General features: G+C 43.0%; 1 protein-coding gene across 1 annotated transcript; it reads right to left on the bottom strand.

Annotated features, from left to right (window-relative positions):
* Positions 1-2,460: 2,460 nt before the first annotated feature.
* Positions 2,461-19,630, bottom strand: vcam1b (vascular cell adhesion molecule 1b). Its single transcript, XM_079653972.1, has 9 exons — positions 19,234-19,630; positions 18,623-18,913; positions 17,919-18,179; positions 16,202-16,468; positions 15,467-15,775; positions 11,180-11,482; positions 10,553-10,822; positions 5,245-5,505; positions 2,461-3,171 (listed from the first exon to the last, which is right to left on the bottom strand). Exons 1-9 carry the CDS (start codon positions 19,613-19,615, stop codon positions 3,014-3,016), a joined length of 2,502 nt encoding a protein of 833 aa, XP_079510098.1. The 5' UTR covers positions 19,616-19,630; the 3' UTR covers positions 2,461-3,013.
* Between the last annotated feature and the right edge of the window lie 2,190 nt (positions 19,631-21,820).

The following is a 21,820-nucleotide window of genomic DNA, read 5'->3' as shown; positions in this document are numbered from 1 at the left end:
TGGCCGCTGAATCACAGGAAATTCCCAGAAGCTGTAATCATTTTCCAAAAGCACAATGAAGAAATAAATATCTTTAATAAAAGAACAGAAAGAGAAACACATTAGATCGGCAGCAGAACATTTGAAGACAAAAACGAAGTACCAAACCAGCCTCCTCTTCTGCTCATTCATAAAAACACTCGTGTCCGAAGATGTGACTTAGAGGAAACTTTTTAAAAAGACAGCTCACTGAAAACAGATTCTACACCTGGAGCAACTTGGACCTTTGTTGCATGGCACACATGAAGTAAAACACATCCTCAAATAAAGCAACAAACACATTTACAAAGATTGTGATTAAAACTCACTGATCCACAATGTGGTGCATATCTATACAATTATGTTAGCTGCTGTTCATATATACAGAGCATCAGGTAGTGTAGTCCAAGACAGTCTCACGGCATTTCGTGTTATAGTAACAAAATTAATCTATTGATTCGTGTACACCAACACAAAAAATACAGATTTCAGTATTCTGACACAGAACGATTTGAGAAGCAATGCATTTCTATTGGTAGTATGTTTCATGCCTGCACCAAATAATAACAGATTATAAGGAGAAAGGGCTCTGAGCCCCATTTATTTTCCTCGCGGACGGCAAAAAGAAGTCATGTGACCGTGCTGTAGTTCCTTTATAGCCCAACATTAGCCTCCTTTAGTTTCGCGGTGGTGACGTGAAGTCATGTGACCGTGCTGTAGTTCATTTATAGCCCAACATTAGCCGCCTTTAGTTTCGCGGTGGTGACGTGAAGTCATGTGACCGTGCTGTAGTTCCTTTATAGCTCAACATTAGCCTCCTTTAGCTTAGCGGTGGTGACGTGAAGTCATGTGACCGTGCTGTAGTTCATTTATAGCTCAACATTAGCCACCTTTAGCTTAGCGGTGGTGACGTGAAGTCATGTGACCGTGCTGTAGTTCCTTTATAGCTCAACATTAGCCTCCTTTAGCTTAGCGGTGGTGACGTGAAGTCATGTGACCGTGCTGTAGTTCATTTATAGCCCAACATTAGCCACCTTTAGTTTCGCGGTGGTGACGTGAAGTCATGTGACCGTGCTGTAGTTCATTTATAGCCCAACATTAGCCGCCTTTAGCTTAGCGGTGGTGACGTGAAGTCATGTGACCGTGCTGTAGTTCCTTTATAGCCCAACATTAGCCGCCTTTAGCTTAGCGGTGGTGACGTGAAGTCATGTGACCGTGCTGTAGTTCCTTTATAGCCCAACATTAGCCTCCTTTAGTTTAGCGGTGGTGACGTGAAGTCATGTGACCGTGCTGTAGTTCCTTTATAGCCTACCGTTAGCTTTTTACTTCAGAAATCATTAAGTGTTAACATGTGGAGATTATCCTGCTGAAGTAAACATGTAATTATCATAAACGTTTGTTTGACACTGAGATTATTTTCTGACATAATCCAGAATCACAAGGAGAAATACACCAGTGTTTATCTAAACAACTAATACCGCTAGTCTCATGTCTGATTATCAAAGCCGCATGCTACGAGGTGGTAGCCAAGCACAGGATAGTTAGAAAACAAGTTGTTTTGTATCATGTAGTTTCGTGTCCCGGAATGATGTGTTGGAATCTAGTAGCCACATTTAGCAGTCAACATTTTGAAGGTGGCATCAACATGTTTGGACAAAGTAACAATGCGCTACCATATAAAAGACACAAGTTAGAACAAGGAAGGCACAATTAGCGACATTTTGAAACTTGGAGTATCTCGTTGGGAAGTAGTATCCAAGCACATGATAGTTATATAAACAAACTTTATAAATAAATTGTCAAGTGGTAAAATCCCGCTCACAAAGTAGTCCCTTGTTGTCGGAGTGTCCAGGAATGATGCAGTAATGTTTTAAAAAGTGGTTGCCACAGTTTGAGCTATCAAAGCCACAGGTTAGCATGTTAGCAGTCACAAATTAGGAGGGTGGTACCCACATGTTTGGACACAGTAGCCACATGTTAGCATATCAAAACAGAAGGTGCAATTACAAGTTAGCCACAGAATGTTTGGTGATGCTAGCCACATGTTTGGAGATAGTCCACATGTAGGAAGATGCTAACCACATGTTTGGGGATGCTAGCCACATGTTTGGGATACTAGCCACATGTTTAGACATGCTAGTTTGGAGATACTCCACATGTTAGTTATGGTAGTCACATGTTTGGAGATGCTAGTCACATGTTTGGAGATGTTAGCCACATGTTTGGAGATAGTCCACATGTTGGAGATGGTAGTCACATGCTGGGAGATGCTAGCCACATTTTTGGAGATGCTAGCCGGAAGTTTGGAGGTGTTAGCCACATGTTGGAGGGGTTAGCCACATGTTGGAGGTGTTAGCCACATGTTGGGAGATGCTAACCACCATGTTTGGGGATAGTCCACATGTTTGGAGATGCTAGCCACATGTTGGAGATGCTAGCCACCATGTTGTAAGATGCTAGCCACATGTTGGAGATGGTAGTCACATGCTGGGAGATGCTAGCCACATTTTTGGAGATGCTAGCCGGAAGTTTGGAGGTGTTAGCCACATGTTGGAGGTGTTAGCCACATGTTGGGAGATGCTAACCACCATGTTTGGGGATAGTCCACATGTTTGGAGATGCTAGCCACATTTTTGGAGATAGTCCACATGTTGGAAGATGCTAGCCACATGTTGGAGATGCTAGCCACCATGTTGGAAGATGCTAGCCACATGTTGGGAGATGCTAGCCACATGTTGAAGATGCTAGCCACCATGTTGGAAGATGCTAGCCACGTGTTGGAGATGCTAGCCACCATGTTGGAAGATGCTAGCCACATGTTTGGGGATGCTAGCCACATGTTTGGAGATGCTAGCCACCATGTTTGGGGATGCTAGCCACATGTTTGGAGATGCTAACCACATGTTTGGGGAAGCTAGCCACATGTTTGAGGGGTAGCAACTTGATGTAAGCTGGTAGCCACATGCTGAAAGTCAGTAGCCGCGGTCAGCGTCCCTCAGGCTGACGGCGGGGCAGTTTGCGGCAGCTGATAGAAACCTTTCTTCCTGGATCTCCTCAGCAAGTCGAGGAGCAGAGCGGCGGCGGCGAGCCCAACGGCGGAGCAGAGGACTGGGATGAGAATGCTGCCGAGACTGGGAGGACTGGAGCTCCTTTCTGTGTGGAGGAGGGACATTCAGGATAACATAAACCAGGTAGTTGTTAACAAGCAAATCAAACTTTATTTATTTAGCACTTTTCATACACAAAAGGTAACTATGTGCAATATGTGCAATATGTGTAATATATATGTATGCCGTTAATAACTGTGCAATATATACCAGGTAACATGAAGCTGTCTTTGGCTCTTTTCTGCTGTAACAATGTAAATGTCCCCTCTGTGGGACTAATACAGGGATTCTGATTCTGAAAGTGCTTCACAAACCAAAAACATAGAACATTTACTAATAAAAACAATACTACCTCCCCCTCCCCAGGTAATAATCAGAGTAACAAATAGCTTTGTGATTTACAAGAACCCTCACTACCGAATCAGAATCAGAACAGGTTTATTGCCAACTAGGTTCACACGTGGAATTTCCCTTGGTGTACAGTGGGGCAAAAAATTATTTAGTCAGCCACCAATTGTGCAAATTCTCCCACTTAAAAAGATGAGGCCTGTAATTTTCATCCTAGGTATACTTCAACTATGAGAGACAGAATGAGAAAAAAACAAATCCAGAATTTCACATTGTCTGATTTGTAAAGAATTTATTTGCAAATTATGGTGTAAAATAAGTATTTGGTCACCTACAAACAAACAAGATTTCTGGCTCTCACAGAGCTGTAACTTCTTCTTTAAGAGCCTCCTCTGTCCTCCACTTGTTAACTGTATTAATGTCACCTGTTTGAACTCGTTATCAGTATAAGAGACACCTGTCCACAACCTGAAACAGTCACACTCCAAACTCCACTATGGCCAAGACCAGAGAGCTGTCAAAGGACACCAGAAACTAAATGGTAGACCTGCACCAGGCTGGGAAGACTGAATCTGCAATAGGTAAGCAGCTTGGTGTGAAGAAATCAACTGTGGGAGCAATTATTAGAAAATGGAAGACATACAAGACCACTGATAATCTCCCTCGATCTGGGGCTCCACGCAAGATCTCACCCCGTGGGGTCAAAATGAGAAACAAGAACGGTGAGCAAAGATCCCAGAACCACACGGGGGGACCTAGTCCATGACCTGCAGAGAGCTGGGTCCAAAGTAACAAAGGCTACCATCAGTAACACACTACGCCGCCAGGGACTCAAATCCTGCAGTGCCAGACGTGTCCCCCTGCTTAAGCCAGGACATGTCCAGGCCCGTCTGAAGTTTGCTAGAGAGCATTTAGATGATCCAGAAGAGGACTGGGAGAATGTCATATGGTCAGATGAAACCAAAATAGAACTTTTTGGTAAAAACTCCACTAGACGTGTTTGGAGGAGAAAGAATGCTGAGTTGCATCCAAAGAACACCTACTGTGAAACATGGGGGGGGGGACATCATGCTTTGGGGCTGTGTTTCTGCAAAGGGACCAGGACCACTGATCCGTGTAAAGGAAAGAATGAATGGGGCCATGTATCGTGAGATTTTGAGTGACAACCTCCTTCCATCAGCAAGGGCATTGAAGATGAAACGTGGCTGGGTCTTTCAGCATGACAATGATCCCAAACACACCGCCCGGGCAACGAAGGAGTGGCTTCGTAAGAAGCATTTCAAGGTCCTGGAGTGGCCTAGCCAGTCTCTAGATCTCAACCCCATAGAAAATCTCTGGAGGGAGTTGAAAGTCCGTGTTGCCCAGCGACAGCCCCAAAACATCCCTGCTCTAGAGGAGATCTGCATGGAGGAATGGGCCTAAATACCAGCAACAGTGAAAACCTTGTGAAGACTTACAGAAAACGTTTGACCTCTGTCATTGCCAACAAAGGGTATATAACAAAGTATTGAGATGAACTTTTGTTATTGACCAAATACTTATTTTACACCATCATTTGCAAATAAAGTCTTTAAAAATCAGACAATGTGATTTTCTGGATTCTTTCCCCCAATTTTGTCTCTCATAGTTGAGGTATACCTCGGATGAACATTACAGGCCTCTCATCTTTTTAAGTGGGAGAACTTGCTCAATTGGTGGCTGACTAAATACTTTTTGTTTGTCTGTGATAATGCATAACACATATATTAAGTCAAAGGGAGACAGCACTGACCTCTGACCCGGATGCTGAACACTCGGACCTGGAACCCCAGCTCGTTGGTCACGTTGACCTGGTACATCCCCGAGTCTCTGGCCGTCACGTTGACCAATAGGAAGGTGCCGTTGGACGAGTATTGCTCCGTCCCATTGGCCAGGTTCTTCAGACTGACGGCAGCCGGCGGGAAGCAGACGGTGTGGCAGGAGACGGTGATGGTTTGTCCCTCATGGACCACCGTAGAGGGCAGGACCAGCACCGAGGTGTTCCTGGGGGGCGCTGTGGAGACCAGATTAAGATTATAATGCTTTGCTGAACAACTAATACTCTTTATAATGTGAAAGCTTGTCAGACATTTGATTTAAAGTCTTTCTGAAATGGTACTCATCTCTTTGGACTCCACTTCCAGAGATAGAATTACTAACAAAGCACTTATATACTAATAAAGGGCTGGCTTATCTAAAGCCAGTTGAGAAGCACTTGAAATGTTTGGCTCTATGAAACCTGATGAACTTTTATGATTCTGTTTTCTTCAAGGTTGTATCTTCCTGGTCGAATGTACTGTAAGTCCCTTTGGATAAAAGCCTCACCTAAATGTAATGTAATGTAAATGGTAACTTTACTTATATGGTGCTTTATCAGGTCTTTTCGACCCCTCAAAGTGCTTTACATACTACGAGTCATTCATCCATTCACACCTCATTCAGGCAGAGGGTTTAGGGTTTAGGGTTAGGGTTTAGGGTTAGGGTTTAGGGTTTAGGGTTAGGGCTAGCGAAACACGTCAAACTTTTATTCTATTCATGAAGATAAATGCTGCTTTTCGCCCAACTAGCAGTGAAATATCCCCTTTTTTGGAAACACTAGTCGCTTTCACACCAAGTACTTAGCCGGTACTTGTCCCCGGTAGGTACTTGTCCCCGGTAGGTACTTGTCCCCGGTAGGTACTTGGCCCCGGTAGGTACTTGGCCCCGGTAGGTACTTGTTCCCCCTGAACTCTTTAGTCCCTGGAACAGGGATAGTGGTGGTCTAATTGGCTGAAGATCGGAAGGTTGTGAGTTCAAATCCCGCCAGGAACACCAGCACTAGTGCGCCCTTGAGTAAGGCACTTAGTCCTCAGTTACTCCGGGGAGAATGTCCCTGTAATTGTCAGTCGCTTTGGATAAAGGCGTCAGCTAAATGAAATGGAGCTGTCCTAGTAGATCGCGTTCTCACCGGGATGAGTCCCAGAGGGAGGATTAGGCAAATGAAGCCGCTGACGTCACTTCTTCTTCTGCTTTGAGTTTTACGGGGTGTGGTTTGCAATTCGCCCGGCCAATCAGAAATTGTTAGTGTGGCCGACACACCGGGTGTTTCTCAATGTCGAGTAAAGCTGCTCCAGAGCCACTATTTCAAGCATACTACGTCATTGAGTGCCCCCGAAGGACTGTTCCAATGTGACGCACGCCTGCACACTTGCTCGCCGGTTCCATTCTTCGTTTTCCGAACGCCAGGAAGGATTCTTGCCTCGCTTCTGAAGCAAGTGACTCGGAAGAAATGTGCTACCATGCAAGCATCCTCAACATTGAGAAACACCCACCCACGAACCATTTCCTCCTCAGGAAAGTACCACCTCTAGCAGGGACTATCTGGAGGTGAAAATGTTCGCGTGAACTAGTTCCAGATCCTTTTGGGTGTGAAACCAAATCTCCCCCCTATCAGCCTAGTTCGGGGGAAAAGTACTCCGGTGTGAAAGCGCCTATTGATGGTTTCTTAGATATGAAAAAGTCTCTATTTTAGCCTTTTTTTTTTTACTTAACCTGGCCGAGTGTGTTCTGGGCCAAAAAGAAAAAATAGAGTATGACAAAAAATAAGTTAGAATGTAATGCAGACCATTTACATGCACTAAAACCTATAGAACACAATACAGGAAGGGGAACACCACAACAAGCAGAATAAAGACCCTTTAAAAGATTAACAGAAGCTACATCTCCAACTGCTTTGATATAAAACAGAGAAAGTTCATCCATTATCAAAGTGACTTTTTAAAACTATTTTATCTGCAAAAGATCTGGAGATGAATCCATGAAAAATAGCTTTTTGTTATCGTAGATGCTCGGCAGGGGTTTCGAAACAGTAGTTTCAACAATGAACAACATTTCTCAGAAAGTGTGAAGGAGGATCATTTAGTGTCAAACACAGGAAGGGAGTTTCAATGGAAAGTCAAAACAAGACAACTTTTAACACTAAGATAAGAGCATCACAACTTTTCTCTTTCTCTTATAACTCTGGGGAAAAACCTCCTGACAGAACGTCTGTAATTAAAAAGTGAAAGAATGAAACTGAACTGTTTGGTGAAGCAGAGTTGATAAGAGGAGCAGTTTAACAGTTTATATAAGGCGTGTGGCGCAGTGGGTAGTGCGTTGGTGTGGAACAGGGGGGTCACAGGTTCAAACCCCACTGCAGTCAGCATGTCGTTGTGTCCCTGAGACACTTCACCCCAAAGTGCTCCTCTGGGGATTGCCCACAGCATTCCAACAAATAGTGATTTATGAACTCTGCCTAAGTTAAAACATCAGTATTGTGATATTTAAAAATGAATATGAACTTGTATTCTTTGCATTACTTGAGGTCTTAAACCACTGCAATTTCCTTTATTTCACCAGATGCCATTTTCTAGGATTCAAATCTCTAAATTCTAACATTAGAATTCAGAGTTTTATTGTCAGAGTTTATAGATTGTTTCATCTTCACGGTCTACTCTACTGTATATTATCTACTTCTTTTAATGCTGTTTTAATTCTTTTTTGAGATGTTTACATTTTATAATTGTTTACTTCTACTCTTTAATTTCTACTCATGTGCAATGCCTTGTTTTTTTATGCTGCTGCAACTCAAACTCTTTCCAATTTGGGATCAATAAAGTACCTCTCATCTTGTCTTATTGGAAATTTGAGGAAAACATCATCAATAGTTTCTAGAACAAATCTAAAACGTCCTTTTACTCAAAGCATGTATTCTTTTAAATAGCAAGATCACAGAAAGGGAAATCTTAGCAGTGGCCTCTAATGGCGCTTTTCCACTGCAGGGCCTCGCTCGGCTTAGTACGGTATAGTTAGACCTTGGTAGGCCAGGCTCACTTTATGCTGCGTTTCCATTACAGTTTAGTAGCTGGGGCAGTAACTATAGTAACGCAGTGTAGGCGGAGCGGTGACGTCATCTTCAATGAGAACCACAAAACCAACATCAGCCGTTAGCTGTTAGCACTCAGAGCTCACAGCTCCTCATATCTGTTCAGAAACTAGACACAAGTTAAACAAGTCCAAACCACAGACTGTCTGTGTCATGGAGAATACAGTCACTGGTTTATTTATGTCTGTAGGCCGTTGTTGTGAGTGTGGACGGTCGGAGCATATACTGCGTTAGCTTAGCCGATCTCCATTCAGAAAACACGCATTTTAAAAGGTGTTTCGCCTGCCGTCTGTCTGCAGACTGGTCAAAGCATTAATTCATGGTTTTTACTAACCGGTATCAGTATGTTGTTACTTCGGCATCATTTTGAAACGTGTATTACAATTAAATCACGGTCAAATATGTTCATCTGGTTGTCGTTGCCAGCGATTCTCTCACTAGTTTAGCATACTCAGCCCGGCTGTTGGCCCGGAAAGAACCTCGATTTTGGAGAGCCAGAAAACTGTGAAAAAGTACCCGTTAGCCGGAACTACGCCGAGTGGAAACGCAACAAAAAATGGGCCGGGTTTGGCAATGGAAATGCGCCATTAATGTTCACTGAAGTTATTCACATACATATATATATATATATATGTATGTGAATATCTCTGTGAATATATGTGGATGTGATCAGTTGCTCGCTCAGGAGGCCGACACATTACTGAGCACAGAGTCACAGTTTATTTCTGTCCACAGCAGCTCAGCATCTTGTGAAGGAGGGAGACTCTTCAGATAACATCTGTCACAACAACCACAGAAACTCATGAAACAAGAAGCAGAAGAGGAACCGGGGAACATTTATAAAGTCTGTCATCCACCAAAAATGTTATTATCATTCAGATAAAGTTAAAACAAACTTTGTATTGACCTTTTTAATAACTGCGCTTAACCTGCCCACAAAGTGAAGAAGCAGGAAGTAGAAAGGAACTCACCTTGTGGTATAACCGGCAAGAGAGAAAGCCTTTGAGCTCCATACTGTTTCAGAGAGAATCCTTGATAATCCATGATATGGCGTTTCATCACGGAAGTATTTAGTTTAGACCAGTGGTTCCCAACCTGGGGGCCGTGCCGCCCTTGGGGGGACGCCAAAGATCGCAGGGGGGGCGCCAGGCCTCAGATGATTTGAGGCCAAATATCATATTTAGATTTATTTTAATTTAAAAAAAAAAAAAGTTTTACATATAATTGTAACGCAATACATGATTGTCACTAAAAGCCTTGTCTCTATATTACAATAAAATATAAAAAATAATTGATTAATTAATTTGAATACAAATTCAAGTTAGTAGCTATTATAGGCATAAAAAGACAAACATTTATAATTCTTTCTTTCATAGAAATGTTTCTTCTGAGCGTAGAGTGTCCAAACCAGGCTTTTTTAAAACATAGCCATTGTCCATGCCGGTTTCAGTTGGATTATTTGTCTCAGTTGCTCCGATCAGATCGGTCTCCTCCATTTTGTAGATTATTTACGACTTTTGAATCCACATAAACACATCGGCAAAATCCGGCTTACTTTGAGCATGTGTTTTAAACAGTTTCATCCCTTTCTGAATTCTTTCCACTTGCGTCGTCCTTTAATTTCTTTATACAGCGGGAATCCAAATGAATGAATCCTGAGTCCAGTAACCATCAAAGTCACTCCAATAGAGCTCCTTAGTTACGCTTTCATCCTCCTTTAACTAAACACTTCACACTCATCCAGTTTGTGACAGGAGTTGTAGCATTTTGAGACTTTGAAACTTTAATTACCGCTGTTGCGCCCGAGCAAAACACTTAATAGACATGTTTTTTATATATTTGTATATATCTGAGACCTATGCCTACAAATAGCATGATATGTGACCTTTAACTGAATGTTTTTAGTGTGAAATCACAAAAACAAGAGAGTTAGGAGAATAAATGTTTCGTGTGGAGTTCCTCAAGGCTCTGCACTTGGTCCTCTAGGTTTTCGATTATATTTTATATAATTTTTAATGTGCCAATTAAATATTAAACTAATAATTAAACTAAATAAGGGCCTAACACTCTCACATGGAGCGCCTCATGGCTCTGAGTTTTAGCTTCCCTTTTACTCTCAATGAGTCGTAGTACTACACCACTGGCAACAGTAACGTACCTGTGACGGTGATGGATCGGGTCATCAGTTGTGCTTCGTACTGATTGGATGCTTCACACAGGTATGAGGCGGAGTCCTGAAGCCGGGCGGAGGAGAGGCTGAAGGAGAGAGAGGAGGAGGCGGAGTCTGTCCTCTGAACCTCCTCCCCCTCCCTCCTCAGCACCAGCGTGGGGGGCGGGGCTCCGTCTGATTGGCAGGTAAAGGTCACCTGCTGCCCCTCCAGCACCTGCTCACCTGGACTCACTGACAGGGAGGTTCCCCTCGGAGGATCTGCAACACAAACGGGACTCATTGGTTCAGATTTCAAAAACCTGAAACTCAGTTTGACTAAATCTGAATCAGAGTTCGACTAAACCAGAATTTGAGATTAACAATTCGTGAATTTGTTAATCCTAAATGATTCAATCGGAGATTTACAAAACCTGAAATTAAAAAAATAATAATCTGAGAGGAACAACATTTTAATCTGAGTTCAACAAAACCTCGAACTTGTGCTTTTCGAAACCTTTAATCTAAAATCAACAAAGCCTGAATTTTAATTCAACAAAACCTCAATCTTAGATAAAAAATAGCTCCTTCACAATAAAAGCCTCTAACAGGAAGTATTGGATTTGCTCAGACACTCACAGTGAACCTTTAGAGCTACACTCGTCCTCCTGGACCTCCAAACTTCTCCGTCCTCCCTCAGCAGCTCCGCCCTGCAGACCAGAACCGGCTGATCCTCCTGGACCTGGTACTGAAGAACAGACGAGACGTTCTGTAAGGAACCGGAGAGCCTGAGCGACTCGGACAACAGCGTCCTGTTGCCAGACAACCACAGGATCCTCATCTGATTGGCTGAGAACACGTTGGTGACGTTACAACGAAAAACCGCCTCCTGACCCAGAAGGACCGGACCGGGAGCTTCCAGAACCGGATCGGACGGGAACGCTGAGAGAAGAAACATCCGGAGAGTTAGGGATACTTCATCGACGACACATCCTGAAGTCTATGAGGAGATGTTCCTACTTCTCTCTTTATTTATTACCTGATGAGTTTATGGTCTCAATCTGTATTTCCAAGTTTCCTTCAACACAGCATGATGTCCCTTTAGTAAATTATAATCCCATTAAAAGTAAAATAGACGATTAAGCGGCGTATGCTTGTGGGCGGGGCTACCTGTGATTGACAGGCAGCTACCTGGTGTTGTCCTTGTTTCACAGTTTGTGTTTTCACTCCATTAAATGTCATTTTCACAGTTTACTAGTGTTGGTTGTACTCACTGTAGCTCCACTCTCTTTGTCACTAATATATAGTGGCTGTAAAATCGATATATAAACCAATTTAACAATAAACTAGGTTGTGATGTTATTTAAAAACATGACTTCCAGCTGTATTAACCCTCCTCTCCTCTTTGAAAGTGAGACGTGTTAAAGTGACGGCTTTATATAATCATTTACGCTGATGCATAGCAGATACAGTCACTAAAGAGACAACAGGAAGTTATCTTTTTAAAGCCACTCACTGAGTAGAGGACATTTTCCACCAACACACTGAGAGTTTATTTTAGGTACTTGAAGATTGTTGCACATTATTGATAATCTCTGTTTTATTTACACTCTTGCCTAATGCACAACTACTTCCTGCAAATAAAGATATGTCCTGTTTAAAAAAAACAATTTACTTCTGTCCATCATCTCCATCGTTATCTGATGAAGTGTGTCTGAAATGATTTTATGTTCCTGTGAGAGGTTCATGAACTCCTGACAGAACAAACTGAGGCTCCAATGTCTCTGCGGGGGAGCTGTGTCTTACTGGAACTATGTGAGGGAGTGTACAGTGTGTGTGTGTGTGTGTGTGTGTGTGTGTGTGTGTGTGTGTGTGTGTGTGTGTGTGTGTGTGTGTGTGTGTGTGTGTGTGTGTGTGTTTGGCCCTGCTCCCCTGTTGTGTCACTTCCTGTCAGTGTGTCCTGCTCAGAGATCAGATTCAACACAGATCAGTGAGAGGAACCTCCCTCTGCATTGGCTTCAACTTATATTTAAATGCATTTCCTTGAACTGTCCCCCTTATCTAAAGCAGTATTTTTGTACCTTACTCGTCAAATTACTAAGTTAGACACTCTGTCCAGATGTATTCCTCTGTCCATTGTCAGAAGAGCGTTGATGTGTAAAACAGACTGGAGTACTTGACCTGCTGCTGTAGATCATCATTGGGTTTGTTTCATCATCATCTCACTTCCTGCTGCTCTTGTTATTGATCAAACTGATCTGAGACACTGCGTACACATTGTGATGACTGTAGGTATTACTTCATGAATGTTACTGAACAGACGGTACGTGGTTTGTCGTGCTTTGCTTTCTGTTATTTTGTTCAAGTCTGTCTGTGAGACGTGGCTTTTGTCGGGACCCCCTTGAAAACCAGATGGTGCGTCTCAAGGGGTTTATCCTAATAAATACATTTCTATATATATAATCTAACAGAAGGGAGGGGCTCTGTGACCTTCGACCGCTCTGGTCTGACCGTCAGGCAAACTGAAGTGTAGACTGACCCTGACCCCCCTTTGAGACCCTCAGAGAGACCTTGACCCCCCTCTGAGACCCTCAAGACCTTCAAAGACCCTCAAGAGACCCTCAGAGAGACCCTGAACCCCCTCTGAGACCCTCAAGACCTTCAAAGACCCTCAGAGACCCTCAGAGAGACCCTGAACCCCCTCTGAGACCCTCAAGACCTTCAAAGACCCTCAAGAGACCCTCAGAGAGACCTGCAGGAATGTCTCAGTATCTAATGTAATCCTGTCCAGTGCTGTCCCAAAGCCTGTTCTCCTGCATTCTTCAAAGCAGATTCCTGGATAACCACAGTTCCAAAATACTTCACACTTGAATCTCTGCTTCTTTGGAACCTGAAAAAAATATCTGCCCAACTTGAAGTCAATCCAATGAACGCTATGATCACCCATTGGATTGTGGACTACAGCTTTGAAGCCACACGTTTGGCATGTTGTTTTATTGGCTGTCACCTTGTTGTTATTTTGCAGTCTCTACGTTGATTTTGGGAAACCAGAAGTGACGTAAGAGGGTGGAGCTAAAACTACCGAGCATTGAAGAGAGGCTTTATTCTGCTTCTTGTGGTGTTCTCTCTCATGCAGATGGGTGCTACTGAAATGCAGTAAACTCGGGTGTAACGTCACTCCTATTTCTCACCTCCAATGTAAAAGTAAGGCAGCATCATTTTGAGATGTTCAGGAAAAGTCTGACATTTAAGCAAAAAGTCAAAAATGTTGAGATAAAAGTCTGAAATTTTTTTTTTTTTAAAGAAGTCAGAATTCTATTTTTTTTTTGTTGCAAAAAAGTCAGATTCTCGAGATTATGAGAGAAAAATTCATAATATTGAAAAGAAAGTCATAAAAAATAAAAACTGAATTCAGATATTTTGAGAAAAAGTCAGATTGTTTTGAAAAAATTCTGAATTTTGAGAAAAAAAAGTCAGAATTCATATATTTTATTTGATTGATATCTGCAGAGGCTCAAACCCCTGTGTTCCGTCAGAGGGGGTTTCTCTCAGACTTGAAGGTTGCCACTAAAGTATTTTTGATGTGACATCCTAACGGGGTCTCGGACTCACAGAAGACGAGGACCTGGAAACACTGCAATATTCCTCTCTGTGGACTGATTTTGATCGTTAGTAACCATGTTCATCTTGTGCTCTCTATGTCCAAAGCTCACAGCACTACTCATGGTAGTCAGAATCAGCCAGAGTACAAAACTCCAAAACCACTACAAAATGGTCCAAATCTGCCAATTCATTTTTGAACATCATATGCACAATGCTGGCAGCTAGACTATAATGTCTTGAAGGTGCTGGGGGTAACTTCTGGTAAAAACTGAAATACGACCCTCTATCCCTGAGCAGCTGATCCACAGAATAAAGTCAATGTTATCTTCAGTAATGCAAACACAGGTATGGTGAAAAAAGAGAGAACTATTCGAAGCAGAAAAAAAACAGCGTAATATACCATCTGACAATGACAGATTTTTCTTTTTGGATATTTTACAAATCACTCCCCTTTCAAACTCTATTGTTGTTATTTTTAACAACTTTTTTTTGTGACTGTCATTTAGTATGTTATACCTGTTAATAATTGAGTCTCTAATGTCTCATTAATAACTATAATGATCATATCAAGGTGTGCCTTAACCTCACTGAGCTGAGGTTATTTGAGCCTCTCAGGAGAGAGCTCTCTTCCACCTGGTTGTAGAAAAGCTCTTTAAATGTGTTAGCATAGCTAGCTAACCAGATGCTAATAACAACAGATCACCACTGTGCTTACAACTAAAGACACAGCCACGCAAACACTGCGGCATGTGTACGGCTCCTTATGGGTACCGCAATATTTGAAGAGCTGGAGCGGCGTTCCGATGCACTCCGTTACTCCTTTCAGACGAGACATAACCACGTGAAGACCTATGGTGAAGTTACGCTCGTGTTGTGTTCAATGAACCTGTCCTTGGCCAGGAAAAACAGGCACTCGCTTGTTTAATTATTTTGCGATCTAGATTTCTTCTTCTTTTTTGAAGTGAGAAGTTGTCCGTCGGATGGACTGACGGACCCCCCCCCCCCCCAAAAGGAAAACTCTTCGGTTCTCCACGAATTACACAAGTCACCCAAATCAGCGTTAAAAAAGCGGGAGGCGCCGAAAAGCGACTAATTTGCATCACTGTATCTTATTTATCTAAAACCACTCCAAATTTCATTTCACAGCCTGACGGGGGATTTGGGTTTTGTCAGTGTCCTTTTGTGTATTCTGCCACTATTAATTATCCCTTGGTTTCAACTTGGGTGGCCGAGCCACTATAGAGGTTCCTTGGTTTGTCATTGGGTCAGTTTGTTGAGGGAACAGCTGTTAAGTTGATGCCATGTTTGTTTGAGGGGACTCACAGAAGACGTGGAGCTGGATCTCAGCGGTCCGGATCACAGAGTCACACTCGGCCTCACAGCTGTACCCTCCCTGATCCTGGAGGTCCACATCCTGCAGGAGGAGCAGGGACTGGTTCTGGTGTGACCCCTGGAGGAGGGTGTGGTTCTGGTTCTGGTGTGACCCCTGGAGGAGGGTGTGGTTCTGGTCAGTCCTCCTCCAGGTGAAGGTGGGGGGGAGGAGACACCCAGAGGCCCGGCAGGTGAGCAACAGATCTGAACCCCGATCTGCTTCAGGGACCAGGGGACTCAGATCCACCTGCAGGGGGTGAGCTGACAGAACAACAACACCGTATAAACACGACTACATGTAAACAACAACAGAACACGCTACAACGACCATGCACTGAACACAAACAGTGAAAATCCAGAATATTCAGAGATTGTTGGATCGATGTCGCTTCATATTATTGAATAGTTTAACATTGATTTCTTGCTGTTATTGTTTCAAGCCACACGAAGGAAAGAGGAAAGGTTTAAGGAGAGAACTATAGGAAACCTGTTCTTTGTTCTTTGTAAATGATATTGGATCTTAATGAAATGCACAAACGGATATTCTTGTCTTGGATCATTGCCCTGCGTAAGATCCGCTAACTGGTGCCTCAGCGTCTGTTATTTAAGTTAATGATCTGTTTTATTTCTATATGATTTTGGCCGCTACAGAGATAGTTAACGTTAGTTAAGAGGGTAAAGCCGTACCTGTGACGGTGATGGATCGGTTCACCAGGTGAGCTCCGTACTGATTGGATGCTTCACACAGGTAGGAGGCGGAGTCCTGCAGCGAGGCGGAGGAGAGACTGAAGGAGAGAGAGGAGGCGGAGTCTGTCCTCTGAAGCTCCTCCCCCTCCCTCCTCAGCACCAGCGTGGGGGGCGGGGCTCCGTCTGATTGGCAGGTAAAGGTCACCTGCTGCCCCTCCAGCACCTGCTCACCTGGACTCACTGAAAGGGAGGTGTTGGTGGGGGGGGCTGTATGGGGGGGGGGGGGGGACAGGTGAGTTATGGAACGTTCTGTTAAACTGGAACACTTTGATAATTCAACATTTGTAACAGTTTTATTTCTCTTTCGGTTCAGAGTGTGTGAAAAGCATCCGGAAAACACGTGGAAAATTTCAAAAAAATAAATTTCTGAAATTGGAAAGATCATTCAATAATAGCCAAGAATTAAGAGTTAAATGTGAACATTGTCCTAAACATATTGGGTGATATTGGTGAACTGCTAAAGCTGCAAACAACTTTCCTGTGGGTTTTTTTTCCGACTTTTGCTACATGAACGCAGTAAACTGGGGTGTACGTCATTTCCCACCTCCAATGTAAAGTTCAGATATTTTGGGGGTAAGGTCAGAATTCAGATATTTTAGGGAAAAAAGTCAGAATTTGGAGAAAAAATCAGAATTCAGATATTGTAGGGAAAAAGTCAGAATTCAGATATTTTGGGGGAAAGGTCAGAATTCAGATATTTTAGAGAAAAATTCAGAATTCTACGGAGCCCTGGAGGGTTCATAGAGAGAGCCTCGATCTCTATCCAGCTGTTCTAATGAAGGGAAACACAGTGAAGTAAACAGTGAAAGGCACAGCTCTTTGCAGCTGGTGCTGCTCTTCTCAGATTCTGCTGAGTTACACGTTACTGCCTCCAGTGCCCTGCACGACGGAGCCAGTTCAACAGACCCTGGATATGTTCGATTTACCCGGCTTAACTAACCCTAACAAACGTGATGTCGATAAGCGGTCCTACGAAGCTGGTTATCAACTCAGTAAATCAACCAGGGTTTCTCTGTCCGGCTGAGAGCGCGTTCACGTGAAAGGGACGGGGGACAGCGCAGCGTCATACTTCCTGAATGAATAATGTAAATAACAAATCCTGCTTCGTAGTAAAGGCCACTGGTGCCGCAGAGATTTCATAAAGTGAAGGAGGTTTTCCTTCTATAAAACAGCTGGGCAGCAAATACTGAGAGTCACGGACAGGAATCCCTCAATTTAAATAAAACGAGGCCACGCTTTATTAACTCGTGCACACGCTTTATTAACTCGTGCACACGCTTTATCAACTCGTGCACACGCTTTATTAACTCGTGCACACGCTTTATTAACTCGTGCACACGCTTTATTAACTCGTGCACAGGCTTTATTAACGTGCGAACGAGAAAGTAAAACGTGGCCACGTAGAATCTCTCCGTAGAATTCAGATATTTTGGGGGAAAAGTCACAATTTAGATATTTTGAGAAAAAGTCTGAATTTTGAGAAAAAGTCAGACTTTTGAGAAAAAGTCAGACTTTGGATGAAAAGTCAGAATTCAAATATTTTGGGGAAAAGTCAGAATTTTTAGAAAAAGTCAGAATTTTGAGAAAAAGTCAGAATTTGGGGGAACAGTCAGGATTTCCCGTCAGAGACGTGAAAACAAGCTTCTCTCTCTCTCACCGTACACTCTGACCTCCACGCTGGCGCTGTGATTCCCCTCGCTGTTCCTCGCCTCGCAGTCGTAGCGTCCGGCGTCGCTCAGCCTCACCTGAGCGATCTCCAGCCTATCAGAGGGCCTGCCCGCCTCCACCTGTCCGCCTGCAGACCTGAAGCTCCAGCTGATCTGCGGCTCCGGGTTCCCCCTCGCGGAGCAGGAGAGGACGATCGGAGCGCCGACCATCAGCAGAGCAGACGAGGAGATCTCCGTCACCACAGGAGCGACTGAGGAGGAGGACTTATTTAATTGTTGGTAAAACACTGAATGTCCTCTTCCAACATGAGAGCCACATGCTAACAAAGGTATCCCAACTGCAGCTGTGAACATGACAGGATGTGTGATTACCTAGCAGAGCATCAGGACTGTTTGAGGCATATGATAGCTATGTGATTAACATGATGATTCAGCCTCTATGGAGAGAGACATATGACAAGCATGCTCATTTCTGACGTGGAGCTAATCTGAAGTAAACATTGAATACTGCTTTCTATTCCTCCATCTTGTGACTGAGGAACTCCCTCTCTTGGATATCAGCATGTGAAGGACACTGTTCAGGAACTAGTTGATGCTCTGTATGTGATGACTACTTCCATTCTGGAGAGGATCACAGATATTATTATTATTATTATTCTATCCCTGAGCATCTGCTCTCCAGAGCTTCACTCACAGAGCGGGTCGAGCAGAACCTCAGTCTCGCGGGTCTGGTCCTCCGTCGGCAGGTCCTTCAGGTCCAGCGTCGCCCTGCAGATCAGGCTCCGCCCCCGGTCCTGCTCCTGGGGCTTGAACCGGTACTCTGAGCGCTCCGTGCCCCTGGTGCTCTGCAGCACGGAGCCTCCCTGCAGCCAGCTGAGCGTCAGCTGCTCGAGGGGGTACACATCTGACACCTGACAGGTGAGCACAGACTCCGCCCCCAACCTGAGCCGCTCCTGACCACCAATCAGAGGGGCCGATGGGAAGGCTGCAACACAGAGGTTTAATCATTATATACAGGCATTATACAGGCGTTACTATTTATTTACATAATGTTGACAATATCTGTTTTTTACTGCACATATTTTGTTAAATCGTTGATATGGTGTGTCTCCTCTTTTGAGCCAGGTCATAACATTGTGTTTTTACTTTTATGCATGCACCAAGACACCAAGTCAAATTCCTCGTACGTGTCAACCTACCTGGTGATAAACCTGATTCTGATTATGTAAATAAAATCCAACTTATAAATATAATACACTAAGTTCTGCAGTATACTACAGTATATATATATGTTTGTGTATTTACAGTAGAGGGACAGGGTGCTGAGGCTCTGCTCCCTTTCCTCCCCGCAGCGGACCCGGCACAGCAGGGCTCCTTCGTGGTCCTTCCTGGCGGGGTCAAAGGTCACGGAGGAGCCGCTCTGATTGGATTGCACTGAGGCTGCGAGGGGCCGGTCGTCCAGCCACGACCACGACACGGTCGGCATTGTGGGACATCCCTGCACCCGGCAGAACAGCTGCTGCCACTGCCCGAGCCTGATGAGAGGCCTTCTAGGTAACACTTCCACCTGGAGGAGTCCCTGAACGCACCATGACGTCAGCAGCAGCAGCACAGCTGGGAGGTAAACAACAACATGAAATATCAGAAACGGGTTTATACACGTACGAGGAATCTGACTTGGTGTCATGGTGCGTACATAAAAGTAAAACAAAAATGTAAAAACACAGATCGAGAACTAGAAAAATATTTAAAATAATCCATGTACAAATATAATACATGTAACATCAGAAATATCAGAAACAATAGCATAACACAACATCAATAAAACACAACAACCTCGGAAACAATAACAACAAAAACAATTCTATCATCAATCACATTTTTTGATAAAGCACATTTCAAAACAACCCAAAGTGCTGCACTCAGGGTTCATACACTTTTTCACCAATGATTCTCCAATGATTCTCCAGGACTTCTCCAGGACTTTTCAATGACCTCTCCAGGACCTCTACCTAATTTTCCATGACCAAAAAAAGGACTCTTTCTCAGCGTTCCACTGAAAATGGTTTATTTTAACGTGGAACAGGAAAAAAAGGTCTGCATCTGAAACATGTCGTGCCTATCTGAACAAATCCAATAGGCTAACTAGCTTCACGCTAAAGCAACTCAAATCTCTCACCAGCAAAACACCTCGTCAGTTAAAAGCCATTTTACGTTTACTATCGTTAAAGTATTACTATTTCGGCGATTAGATTAAATATAAATTATATTTGATGCAACTTTAGCTCCATGACTTTTCCAAAACTTTGGGAAAAAATAGCATAATTTTTCCAGGGCCTGGAATTAGCATTTTGAATTCCCATGACTTTTCCAGGTTTTTAATGACCGTAGGAACCCCGTGTACAGAACAGAACAGGTAGCCAACACAACCTTTCATCAGATAAATAAATAAATAAAAGAAACACCGACGTAAACATTAACACACAGCTCATACGCAGATTAACAAATACATAGGCACCATCAGCCCGGTAAGGAGTCCAGCGCTAGAGAATCAAAGTATGGTTTCAGCCTGGATTTAAAAGCAGTCAATGGAGGGGGGGGGTGTGGGGGGGTGGGGGGTCTGATAGGGAGGGGGGGGGGGGGGGTGTCTGATAGGGTGGGGGGGGGGGGTGGTGTTAGTATTTTAAGATCTAATCAGTTTTAATGCAAGTGGTTAATGGTTGATAACAAACTAACGTCTGCAGCGTTTGAGGTCATTTAGGTTCAAATGAACACATTCTGTAGAAGTTAGAGAAGATTCAGTTCAGAGAAGAAACTCGGAAATAAACAAAAATAAAAACAGCTGTTCTCTGAAAAATAAAAAGCCAAATATAAAAGATAAAAATCTCACATTTTGAAGAAAACGACTAAAAATGTTAAAACAGAAGAAAAATAAATAGTAAAAACAAGAAGAAATAGGAAAGAAAAAAAATGCAAATATTCTCTAAAATTAATCGGCAAATATAAAATAAAAAATGCAAACTTAGAAGTAAGTAAAAATAAAAGTGTATAAACTTAATAATTAAATAGTTAGAATAAAAAGAATATCTTTAAATTGTGTTTTATTTGTTGAGATTTCTTCAGTTTTGAGTAGAAACCTGAAGATCCAGTTTGGACCACAGAGCGTCTCAGAAGAACTCAAGTGATTAACGACGCAGCTGATCTCATCGTTTGAAATCAATCCCACAGATTATATATTACTCATTCAAAACTGTCTTCAGACACATTTAACAAACACTCATTACTGTGGGGTCGTAACAGGATACTAACAACAAACAGCTGTGACCTAGGGAGGCGTGTGGTGCAGTGGATAGTGCGTTGGTGTAGGGATCAGGGAAGCACAGGTTCAAACCCCACTGCAGTCAGCATGTCGTTGTGTCCCTGAGACACTTCTCCCCAAAGTGCTCCTGTGGGGATTGCCCACAGTATTGAAACGTCTAACAAGTAACATGTAATGTAACGACCTCCAGCTTCGCCTGCAACACGTTAACCATCAGGTAAAGTCAAATAGATCCAGGAGTTCACGGAGAGGTCAACTGATAACCTGATTTATAATCAATAAAATGAACAAAAAGCTTTTATATGTTAACTCCTTAACCAGCATCTGTTTAGCATTGTTATTATAATAATAATAATAATAACTTGAATTGATATAGCGCCTTTCATAACCTCAAGGTCGCTTTACAAAGAAACATACAAGGACAAGACATAAACATAAAACAGGGGGCGGAAATGGAAGTGTGAGTGGTAATATTATTATAGAACAGTTTAACATCCAAAGCAATCACAATTTGAGGATTGAAATAATAATGTACACAAAGAGACAGTAAATTAAACTCCAAGCCTTCAAAAT

Source organism: Notothenia rossii, assembly GCF_949606895.1.
Source record: "Notothenia rossii genome assembly, chromosome: 1".
Classification (NCBI taxonomy): Eukaryota; Metazoa; Chordata; class Actinopteri; order Perciformes; family Nototheniidae; genus Notothenia; species Notothenia rossii.
This window is presented reverse-complemented; position numbering and strand designations above follow the sequence as displayed.

Bases quoted from the DNA above. Each gene is read 5' to 3' on its own strand.
- vcam1b (XM_079653972.1), bottom strand. From the start codon at position 19,615: ATGACACCAAGTCAGATTCCTCGTACGTGTATAAACCCGTTTCTGATA. The intron at 18,914-19,233 runs GTAAATACACAA...TCTGTGTTGCAG, and splicing joins CAGCACCCTGTCCCTCTACT to CCTTCCCATCGGCCCCTCTG. The intron at 5,506-10,552 runs GTACGTTACTGT...TGGTCTCCACAG, and splicing joins CCGATCCATCACCGTCACAG to CGCCCCCCAGGAACACCTCG.